Below are 12,300 nucleotides of genomic sequence, written 5' to 3' on the forward strand. Positions count from 1 at the left end.
ATATGATGGTCATCCGAACTGAATTCACCCATTCCCGTCCATTTTAGTTCACTGATGCCCAGGATGTCAATATTTATTCTTGCCATCTCATTTTTGACCACCTCCAACTTACCCAGGTTCATGGTTCTTACATTCCAGGTTCCTATGCAATATTTTTCTTTACAGCATTGGACTTTCCTTTCGCTTCCAGGCATATCCGCAACTGAGCGTCCTTTCGGCTTTGGCCCAGCCGCTTCATCAGCTCTGGATCTACTTGTACTTGCCCTCCGCTCTTCCCCAGTAGCATGTTGGACGCCTTCCGACCTGAGGGGCTCATCTTCCAGCGTCATATCTTTTATATGCCTGTTGTCTTTGTCCATGGAGTTTTCTTGGCAGGGATACTGGAGTGGCTTGCCGGTTCCTCCTCCAGGTGGATCACGTTTGGTCGAAACTCTCCACTATGACCTGTTCATCTTGGGTGCCCTGCTCGGCATAGTTCATAGCTTCTCTGAGTTCTTCAAGCCCCTTCGCCACGGCAAGGCAGTGATCCATGAAGGGGCAGTGATCCATGAAGGGGATCCATGCAGTCGTACGCATGCCTAATTTTGTGACATGCACTGAAAGATCGGCAGGTGTATCATGCCGTATATTGCCGACGGAGGCTGGTCTATGAGGGCATATGGGGCACCGCCCCACCACCTTCTTGTCTGTCTGCGGCGACAGAAACGTCTGAAGGGAGCAGGAGGAGGTTGGTGGCGGTGCACGGCTTTCGACGCGGAGGAGTTTAAGGCTGTGGGGAAAAAAGCCTCTGCCCCGCGGAGCCTTGTGGCTGTGGGGTGACCCACCCGGGTATGCAACGCAGCAGAGTGCAGACGAGAAGGGGGCTCCCCCGCACGTGACCCCCTGGCAGTCCAGTTCCGAGCGCAAAAGCGACCGAACGCCGCCGCGCGCCCCTTAAGCCGCCCGCGCCCCCGAAGCCAAGCAATTCGCGTTCCAGCGCCGTAGCCCGCTCGCCGATTGGCTCCTCGGAGCGAGGGCGTGGCCGCGGAGTGGCAGGATGTCACGTGGGCGCTGCGCTGCAAAAGCTGGGCGTGCGGGAGCGGCGGCCACCTTGAGGGCAGCGCTTCGCGGCGGGGCATCATGCCGTACGTCCTCATCAGTACGCAGATCCGCATGGTGAGCAGCTCGGGGGGAGCTCTAGGTGGGCTTGCCGGGATGGTGCTGAGCAGGAGCCCGTCGGTGCCCATGCCCAGGAAGGCGAGGGGCGGCCCCGAATGGGTTGCTGCCCGCCCGTGTCCGCTTGCAGAGGTGGACTGGGGCGCGGGACAGAGTTGATCCCATTTGCCTTGCAGGAGGTGCCCCTGCTTCCAGGCTATAATACGTCCCTGCATTAAATAGCGGCCGGCCCTTGTTTCTCGCTTTGGCCTCTGAGCGTGCATAAGTATTTTCGGATCCCGATGGGGCTGCCTCTTTCTGTGCTGTGCTGGTGACGGTGTGATTGGCAAACCCCCCCAAGGTGGCTTTGTGATCTCTGCATGGATCGAAACATACCTGGCTGTTTCCTGGTTTCCTTCCTTTTTCAGGGATGCCACCTGCTAAAGTGTCCAGGTAACTTAGTGCAGCAGTTCTCAACGGATGCCCGACAGGTGGCTTCTTCCGCTGAGCGATGGTCCCGAGGGTGGTCTGTCTGTTAGCGTGAACCTACTGTGGATATATCTCAGACGGGTGCCAAGTTTGCCTTTTTGATTCTAAAAGTTGCTGTTATTCAGGCTGAGGAAGCAACCAGTGATTCTGTAGAATAGTTGCGTGATAAGACAGTTTGCATGTCCTAGATTACAAACTGATAGCGCTTACTTTTTGTCTCCTTGACAAAAATAACGGACTGAAGTCCAATACTGTATGTTATAGCTTTGCATGACAAGCAGCTTGAGTCTGATGTAAATTTAGACAATGCTGCCAGAAGTTCTGTTACATGTGAATGACTAATACTGCTTATTTATGTAGAAGATTTTAGTATTCAAATCAATTTACATATTGGTACATTATTGTTGTAATTCTTATGACAGCTCCACAAGTTAGGGCAGTTTTATTACTCGCATATTGTAGATGGGAGGCTGCGGCTCAAAGAAAGTGGTTAGGTTAATATTATCTATTTTCATGCCTGAGGTAAGATTTGAACCAAGGAATTCCTGATTCCTATATTAGACTGTTAGCTACTGCACTGCACTAGCTCATCCTACAAAAAATGGTAGAAGGCTACTATTTTGTATATTGTACCTTTTCTCCTAGGAGTTCAAAACAGCATATATAGTCTCCTTGCTATCCTCAAAACAGACCTGTGAGAGGGGCATATATATGTATGTACAGTATGTGTATATGCAGGCATATAAGTATGTGTGTATATATGTATTTATGTGTTTGGTGGTGTGTATGTGTATGTGTATATGCCTAGATGGAACCAAATGAGCACATTTAAAGCTGCTTGATGCATTATATTTTATCTGCACACTTAAAAATGTAATGTGACGCAAACCCCAGGGAAAGGACCAGAGCTAAGTAGTAATGCTTATGCTTTGCATACAGAAGGTTGGGAAACACTCTGAAATTGCATACCCTGTGATATTATTTCAGCACTGCTCAGTCTGTAAATTACAGTGGAAAGATTCCATGCCATGGTAACTCCCATTGTTTGCAACTTGTGTACATAATGCAGATTAGGCATATCTTCACTCACTCTTTCCCATAATTTAGGCTGGAATCCTAAACACATCTGAGATCATGTATCGTTAAACTTACTTCTGAGTGGATATTTATTGGATTGTACTGGGCATGGAAGGGACGAGGCTAGGCATGGAATCCGCATCTCCTAGCCAACTGAAAATGTCACTTGGCCTTTGCTGAGCACTGCCCCCGCACATTCCAATTTATTTTTGCCCATAAGGACTATAAGCTTGAGTTAAAAAGCCAAGGGTAAGGAAAGGAAAACTGTAAAGCTGAATTTCTGGTCCCCTTTTGTACTCTATGCTTTTGTGGAATCTCAGAATACCAACAGCTTTTTATGTGGTGGCAGCTTTGTATATGGTGGCACATATACCAGTTCTTTTCTGCTTTACTAAGCACGCATGCCTGGAGCCACCCCTTACTCCTAGGTTTGGCTCTGCTGCTACACCAGTTCCCTCAACCTGCAGAAAGCTTATGTAGTGATTAAACTGTGACCAGTCTTGGTTGAGCGGTCACTCTGATTTTCTTATAGGGTGGTTGTATGACTATGCGCATTCATCTTGATTTGCTTGCCTTCCCATTATTCAGTCATTTAGCCTACATTTCCCAGTGCATTTCCATGTCGCTTTTTGAGCTGCAAAAAGTGAGTTAAGTGAATTTGTTGCATTGCACCAACCTAAATCTCTGATACATGCTTTAATAATAATAATAATAATAATAATAATAATAATAATAATAATAATAATTACTACCCCACCCATCTGACTGGGTTTCCCCAGCCACTCTTGGGTGGCTTCCAGCACATATAAAAACATAATTAAACATCAAACATTAAAAACCTCCTGATACAGGGAAATCCCTTCTGCAAAATAGTGACTGTCGGGAAGCACTTTGAGTCTAGCTTTTTTAATGTGCTAATCTCAACCTGAGTGACTTCAGGCAAAGGGAGGCAGGCACTGTGCAGATGTATCGCTCTGTTCTTGCTGGGTAGAGACTCTAGCAGAGTCCCATTCTATTCATTGCAGGGGCCTGTGCCTGCCGGCCAGAGTATCAAGCTGCATGGGCTAGGTGTATTGAATGTTAGCAAAGGAAAGAAATGGAGTTACAAAACAACTGGAAACTGAGTGAAGAGTGGCAAAGGGCAATGTGGAAGAAACTTCCAGTCATTTTGATCTGTAAACACAAAGGCAGTGTGTCGCAGTGCATAGTGAATCAAATGGGGTTGCACAATTGTGCTTTCAAAATCGAATAAAAGTTAAAAAGTCCAGTTCCTCTCTGATACACAAATGGATACTCTTGCCCTCATTTGTTATTAAAAGCTCTATCAAGTTTCACCTTTGCTCCCTTGTGTCTCTGTGTGGTACACTCTACATTGCAGCACATTAAAAAAAAAAGTTTTAAGAAATCTGTAGTGGATCATGTCGGATAACCAGCCTCAAATAACCTACATGCTTAGGTCTAATTTATGCATGAAGGGATTAATAACATAGAGTAAGCTGTCTTGCAAGGCTTAGCCCACCTTGGGCGGGACTAGGTAATCACGACTTCATTTCTGTCAGCCTACCTTGGTTGCTCCAAGCTCAGACCACATGACTCTAACAAGCCTCTCTTTAATTCCTGTACCAATAATTTAGGAACTTTGACCACTGTAACTAAGTCAGGTTTACTGCCTGTAACTTTTTCTGAATGCTGTGGGGAAAAGCACATGAATCTGACCTTTGCAGAGTTTGTAAGTAAACCATTTTTTAACTGACCAAATGTGTGGTCTTTTTCTATGCTGGGGAAGAAGGTTATTTTTGTTTTTGTTTAAATTTTGTTTAAATTTAAAGGTCTAGCAGCCTATACTTCCATGCTTTACTTTGCTGCATATTTTGTGATGTGAAAACTCTGCTGGGGTCTCCCACCAATGAGTACTTGCCCCAGACTTGGATCTTGGCATCTAGAAATTCTACTTTTTATACCTACAGTATTTTCCCCTTGCCACCAACATATCACATATTTGCTTAAGCAATAAACAGCACAATCCTACTGTTTACTCAGAAGTAAGTTGAGTTCAGCGTGACTTGCTCTCAAATGAATTTGTTTAGGGTTACACCCTCAGTATGAATAAATTCCAGCTTTCTATAGGAGGCTGACATTTTTTTATTTGCAATGCATATTTTGTAGGAAATGAAAGGGGAGTGAACTTTGAGAAGCTTTAGAACACTGACTAGACCATTAACTAATATGAATAAAGAGGGGGGAAACCATAGGGTGACAACATTTTGTTGTCTGCCTACAGCCATTTCAAATAGTGCAAGATTCTCTTTCCCAAATACAGTCCAGGGATGCACTTATTTGCCAGTTCCTGCAGCACTCGGTCCCTTTACTCAAAGGGCTTATGAAGCTGGAATGCCAAGTCATTTCCTGGACAAATTGGCCAGGAAACGCTGTTGCACTGAATATGTTTTCTGCTGGACAAGAGGGTTTGCGAGGTCATTTGGCTGTGGCATGCTCTTGTAGACATTGCTCTGCAGTGCATGCCACAGTGAGTGCGAAAGAGCTCCTTCATGGTTTCTGAATGAGCTTTGGCAGTTGCACTGTTTTCTTCTTTCCCTTTCCTGAACCATGGTCTGGTCACACAGTGGACCCTTTTAGCATTGCAGCCTCTTTGTCACTTACCGGTACATTAGGCACAGCCATTGTGGGTTCCCTTTGCTGTTTGGCAAGCATCTTGACCTTTGGGGTAAAAGGCAGGTTGCTTCTTAGCATATTTTGAGACTCCATGCTCTGAACATTTTAATTTGTTTAAAAATAATTTTTTTATTAGATTTTCCACCGTGATAACACAAACCACAAAGCAAGATGATACACAAAAACAGAAAAAGAAAAAGAAAAAAGAAGGAAGGGGGGGGAAAGAAGGGGGGAAAGGGGGGAACAATAAACAGATAAACAATAACAACTAACTTAATTCTTCACAAATCCAACCTTTTAAACATCTTGGTTGACTTCCTCAAATCCCTCCCTTCTGAGTTTCCTTGTAATTAAAAGTAACAGCTTTCCAATATCATTATTAAACTAAAACAGTTTCCAATTATAGTCCATCTTATTCACTTTTTTAACATTCTAAATCCCATTTATTTAATAATAATTTAATCCTAGGCCTATTTGTTTCTTTCAAGTAATTTATTTATTTTACAATATTTATTCTAATAGTCCTTGAATTTCCTCCAGTGCTATGAACATTTTAAAGCAGTATATTTGCAACTGCAAAGAGGCTCCTTTGAGATCTAAGTAAGATTTAGCAAGCATTCAAATGGTTCACCTTTAGCTTGTGATGAGTAGGAAGTGGCTCCAGGCTGCTCCCCTTATAGGTTGATACGACTTGTAAGTTTGGGCAGGCAGGCTAGTAAAAAGTGTGGCTAGTGATCTTGGTTGCAGCTAAGGCTGGTTCGGCTTCCTAAGTGCCTCTAAGTAGTGTAACTCTTTAAACAGTTATTCTTCTAACCCTTCACTGTGTTTCTCTTCTCTCTAGTTAATCTGAATTTAAGCATAATATCTAACTTGGCAGGATAAACGATGCATATGGAAATCCTGGTGTCTCTTGTTCAGCCTGCAGGAGGAGCTCCAGCAGAATGTTTCGTTTTGCATGCCTGCTGTGTCCACCTTCCTGGGCCATGTATTTAACAGCATAAAAAGTCACTATAAATAATATTGTCATTGGAATAAGGAAAAAATAAGAGTAATCAATCAACATCAGGATGGCCACAAGTTCCTAACCCTTGGATTAGATACTCTTGCTAGATAGACTGAATGAATGCCCTGATCCTAATATGATTTTCAGTAATGAAACCGGGTATTTCTCCCTGCAGGAGGTTGGGCCCACCATGGTTGGTGATGAGCATTCTGACCCAAACCTGATGCAATACCTTGGGGCCACGAAAAGAAACATGCTGGGGAACCATTTGTAAGTATTTCTGTGGGTATTTGATCTCCCATCTTTTTGCTTCTCCATCCTTTGGTTAACCAGTCAGAGATATTGATAGTATAACGTGACTTTCGCCTTTTGATTTTGCATGTGCACTGCAAATACAATACTTATGGGAGATTCACATGTCTTTGTGTCCATCACGGGATGCTTGCAGTATCAAATAGTGCCTTGCATGTGTGAATAGGCCATCACAGCTACAGCACTGCAGGCAAGTTGTTCCTATCACCTCTCAAACCCGAGGTTTTTCAGTGGATTTCAGTTTTTTATATGTTTATATGTGAATTGGAATCTAAACATTCGGAGGCACAGTGAAAAGTCCATTACATAGCTGTCAACGTTTCCCCTTTTTTAAGGGAAATTCCCTTATGCCAAATAGGATTCCTCACAAGAAAAGGGAAAAGTTGACAGCTATGGTCCATTACCAACCCAGTGTCTACATTTTATGTCAACGTGTGGAGGGAACCATGTTGGCTACCCCTGATCTAAGTGGTTAAAAACATTTCCTCACACCTCATCTATGGCCAAATCGTGCCCTGCTGGTCACCTTCATCATTCAGCTCTGTGAAAACTCTGTGTATTCTTTAGGATGGATGGAACACTCCACCCTGCTGCCGAGATGTTTCCTGGACTTCAGTCCAAAGTAAATGAAAAGAGTCCTCTTCAGGCCTAGCTGTGGTTGCTGGCTCTACCCCTTCCATCTCGTCCCCTGCTGGCCCCGCCTCTGCTATCCATGCATTAGGGAGGGAAAAATATGAAGCAAGAAGCCTGCTGTGTACTTGTACACTTGCAGGTCAGCCTCTCTGCTTTAGACATTTCCACTCAATGCATGGAGGGCAGCAGGGCTGGGCAATGGGGTTGTGACCAGCAAGTGTGGCCCCACTCTTCCTCTCATGCAGTAAACATCGTGTGAGGGCTTAATGCCAGAGTAGGGTTGGAACAACAGTAAAAAATAAAAAAATGAAGGCCCATTCATGCTGAGAAATTTCAGGAGGAGTTTTCCAGCCACTGTCCCTTGCAGGACTCGCATCTTGCTTCAGCCCCTAAATATATAGGAAGCTGCCTTGCACTGAATCAGACCATTGGTCCATCTAGTTCTATATTGCCTGCACTGACTGGCAGCAGCTGTCCAGGATTTCAGGTGGAGCTTTCCCAGACCTACCTGGGACATTCTGCATGCAGAGTAAATGTTCTACCACTTCCTTGTCTTTAGTTCAACTTCTTCCTTGTGCATTTTCCCCTTCCTGTCCTCAGTCTGTTTTCAGTCTGGTGTTCCTTTGACATGTAAGAAGCCCTTTTCAGGTGTTATAATTTCCCCCACAAGTAGCATTGTGTGATGAAGAGCACCCAAAGCTTTGGCCCACCATCACTGTTAATGTCGCCCTCCAGTGCTGGAGAGTGAACTTCTGAAGCAGGAAGCCTCCTATACTTGTGGAAGGTCCCCACACAATATAGAACCCTATAATTACGATTTAAACACACAGTTTTGAAGGTGATACTTTATTGTTTCATAACTATAAGGTGAGACTGAAAATCTCTTGAAACAAACAAGTATTTCAGATTTGAAGAAGAGGAAAATTAAGGAACATTTTTATCCCACATGAACATTTACCTCAGAGATAAGAACTAAGAAATGGTGAAGAACAACTAGCATCCCCCCCCCCCCCCGGTCATTTATAATCATGCCCTTCTTAAAACCACAGTGCACTCTTAATGTTTTCTGCTCTTTCCCTTCTCATTGTCATATTCCCTGATCGTACAGTTTATACTTGAAAGCAACCATTTTACTAGCAGAGAAAAAGTGATTTAATGTGTAAAATTGCATTGCTGGAAAATGGCATTTGTTGGAAGCACCAGCTTGTCTTGAGAGGCCCCCTAGAATTCTGATCAGCTGCCTTCCTGCAAGTGCCTTTAAGAAAGAGTGAGGTCCTTTAAGCCTTGGGTGATGAGTGTGGCCCTCGAGGCCTCTTTTTGACCCTTGAGACTGTCCCTAGGCCAAGCCCCCTCCAGGTGTGTGCATGTGGGGGGAAACAACCCTCTGGCTTTTGTGTGGACGGAATGTAGCTTCATGTCGAAAGGTAAGAGTCGCATCAATTGCTGCATCCACTTTTACCTCTGACCCCACCCACCACTGGCATGTTTCCCCTGGAAGGTGGTACATGAGAGAATGTGGCCTTTGGACTGAAAAAGAGTCACCTGCCACTGAGTTCTTGTGCTCACCAGAGAAGTGTCCTTGTTCATTTCCAGCAGGTGTGTGGCAACTATGTGGTGGGATGTAACAACAACAACAACAACTTTATTATTCATACAACAACAACAGCAACAACTTTATTATCCATACCCCGCCCAGGTCTCCCCAGCTACTCTGGGCGGCTTTCAGCATATCTAAAAACACAAAACATCAAGCATTAAAAGCTTTGATGCGAGAGGAATCCTACCTGAGACCTTGTTTTAGATTGGGTATAGACAACATGGTGCCCTCCAGAATTTGTGAATTGCAACTCCCATCAGCCCCAGAAGGCAGGTCTAATGGCCAAGGATGATGGGGTTTGTAATCCAAAACAACTGGAGGGCAGCACGTGGCCTTTCCCTGCTCTAGGTTTTGCTGTGAGAAGTGTCACTCCCTCATGTCAACTTTTGTACTTGTCTCTGGCTGACGTGTCTCCAAACATTGCAAGTTCTAATTCTTACCCCATCCATTTCTAGGATGCAATCAATGTTTAGTCAGTGGAAGCTTTTCCTGTCTCCGTTGCCACGGCGAAAAGCTGCGTAGCTTGCCTCCTCCCTTTTGTAATTGAAGAGGAGGAAGAGGGGGAAAAACAAAACAAAAAACACAAACCTGCCTTGGTGGAATGTAGGGCTATACTTGGCATCTTTGCTGTGGGTGTGAAAACCTGCATTCCAGGAAGGTTAAGTCAGAGGGATCAGTTCAGAGAACCAAGTAGAAACACAACCAAGGGAGGCCTATTAAAATATCAAGGCAGAGATTGAGCCATACTAAGGGAAGATTGCTTTTCTTAGCAATTATGGCGCTCTTCAAGTTGTAAACGACTTGTGAATGGCATATCTACAACACTTAAAGTGTTATAACTAAGTAGCTTTTAACTGTATTAAAAATCCAGTTGCACTAAATGATTATGCAGGTAACCCGCTCTTTCAGTAAAATAATTCCTGTTAGTTTTAAAGCAGACGTAGGGAACCTGAGGCTCTCCAGATATCGTTGGATTCTAGCTCCAGCCAGAATGGTCAATGTTGAGGGATGATGGGAGTTCTGGTTCAACCGGAACTGGAAGGTCACACATTCCCCACCCCGGTTTTAAAGGTGCAAGTGGATGTTTTTTTAATTGAAAAAAGTATTTTGAAGTAAGCCTGGAAATCTTAAAACAAGCATGCACCAGCTGGTATTACAAATGTAGTTAACAAGAACGTACCTAAATAAATGGAGATTGTGTGGCTTGAATCTGGGTCATACACAGCCATGGCTTTCCCCACGGAGCAAGACGACCTCTTATCTAGCCCAAAATGTGTGGCAAGGACCACAGAAATGTCAAAAATGTTTCGCCGATGTTAATTATCCTTTATTAGTTGGGATGTATCAAGAGCAGAGTCAATTTGGATTCCCTTGTTAATTTCTTCTTATCAGTTAGATTCCCAGGTTTTAGGCCGTCCTTCCTATTTCCTCATTATTCAATGGGCATTTTAATGTTTCTGTAAGTGATCCCTAAACTGAAACAAGAAAAGATATGCTGAAGATTCCACAGCCAAGTTCAACTCCAAGCTTGCATTTACAGTTGGTTTTGACCTCACTCTGCCATGAATTGTGTAAGCTTCATGCTAATCACCCAATACCCAGGTTGGCAAGAGCTGATGGGAGTTGTGGCCCAAAACATCTGAAGGGCACCAGGTTGGATAAAACTGCTCTAGATCAGGGGTCAGCAACCTTCTTCAGCCATGGGCCGGTCCACTGTCTCTCAGACCATGTGGTGCGCCAGACTATATTTTGAAGAAAAAATATGAATGAATTCCTGTGTCCCACAAATAACCCAGAGATGCATTTTAAATAAAAGGGCATATTCTACTCATGTAAAAAAAAACGCTGATTCCCAGACCGTCCGCGGGCCGGATTGAGAAGGCAGTTGGGCCACATCTGGCCCCGGGCCTTAGGTTGCCTACCCCTGATCTGGATAGTGTGATTGGTCTGTATGGGGTCTACTACTAGCAAATCAGAGGTTAAACTAACCCCTTTCCAGGCCCAGGAGGACCTGGAAAGAACTACCCTTGGCCCCAAGGCCTGAGGTTTCCCAACCCTGTCCTAAGTCTTCCAAAAAATTGGGATGGCAAAGCCATAACTGGGCATAACCCTGATCCGCACCACTTTAGTTTACGTCCAGTTACTTTCTAGGTTTACAGATTGCGCTGTCAGAACCTTGATGGAATTTGGTAGCCTTCCCCAAGTGGCGGTTACAGTTCAGTTGAACTTATTTGGGAAATTGCTTCTTCTCATTGTTTCCACATCTTGTTTACAACAGCTGGGAATACTATGTGCACGATGCCCCTCGGATCGTTTTGGACAAGCTGGAGAAGCGTGGTTATCGTGTGATCAGCATGACGGGAGTGGGCCAGACACTGGTGTGGTGCCTCCACAAAGAAAGTACAGAGAACTCTGATTTTCTCTCTGCCCAAGATATTGCTGTAAATCGCCCAGCATAGTCCTGCCTTCATTTTCCAGCGTGCTACTCGTTTTAAGGCATTATGAAACATAGGTACCACTACCACAAGTGCATCATAGGAAGGTGGCCCAGTTAGGGCTGGCGTTGGCCTGAAGAGATCAATCCTTTTTGAGCATTAATTGGAATGCCAGTCCAGAACTGCCAATATAGCAGCATTATCCTCATTTGTTCCTGTTGAATGATGAAAAGCTGGCATTAAAGTAATTCTCTCAGGCTAGAGTGGCTGGGGGGAGAAAAGGCCAAGCTTATAAGTTTGTTACTTTGCTGAGAAAGGGGCGGATGCTGCTGCAGAACAAGTTGATCACCAGTAAGCACAGCATATCTCCAAGCTGAAAATAATCTAGGGTGTACTCAAGTTAAAGAGTATGAATAGAATCCTGAATGTGGTTTTTTTTAGTTACCCCTTCTATACGCAAACTGGAAAATGGAGGCGAAAGGTCCTGTAAATATTTGAACATCAGTTTTGCAATTGTACCAGTCCATTCATTGCTGGGATTATTTGGAACTGTGTTTATGCAGTAAGCCATTCTTAAAATAGCTGGCAAAATAAAATAATTTAACAAACAGACTTCACATTGTCCAGAGTTTAATTCCTTTGAAGTAGCAGCGGGCAAGCGTTTAACTCTTGAATGAATTTCTGAGAAATAATGAGCAGCTGCTGCTAAAAGGCTTTAGAAGAAGTACACAGATAATGACCCTGGATATGGGCCAGTTCCTGCATTGCCAGATAATGAATCAGAGGCCCACAGCCTTAGTAGAATCATAGAATTGTAGAGTTGGAAGGGACCACAAGGGTCATCTAGTCTAGCCCCCTGGAATGCAGAAATCTTTTGCCCAATGGGCTCAATCCCACAACCCTGAAGTCTCATGCTCTACCAACCGAGCTATCCCAACTTGTACAGC

The 12,300-nt window shown here is 44.3% G+C and overlaps 1 protein-coding gene across 1 annotated transcript; it reads left to right on the forward strand.

Annotated features, from left to right (window-relative positions):
• Positions 1-719: 719 nt before the first annotated feature.
• Positions 720-11,965, forward strand: GCHFR (GTP cyclohydrolase I feedback regulator). The gene is made up of 3 exons (XM_083745726.1): positions 720-1,155; positions 6,552-6,646; positions 11,197-11,965. Exons 1-3 carry the CDS (start codon positions 1,120-1,122, stop codon positions 11,375-11,377), a joined length of 312 nt encoding a protein of 103 aa, XP_083601852.1. The 5' UTR covers positions 720-1,119; the 3' UTR covers positions 11,378-11,965.
• The last annotated feature ends 335 nt before the right edge of the window (positions 11,966-12,300 follow it).

The sequence above is a fragment of the Podarcis gaigeae genome (assembly GCF_964106915.1).
Source record: "Podarcis gaigeae genome assembly, chromosome: 1".
NCBI classification, from domain to species: domain Eukaryota; kingdom Metazoa; phylum Chordata; class Lepidosauria; order Squamata; family Lacertidae; genus Podarcis; species Podarcis gaigeae.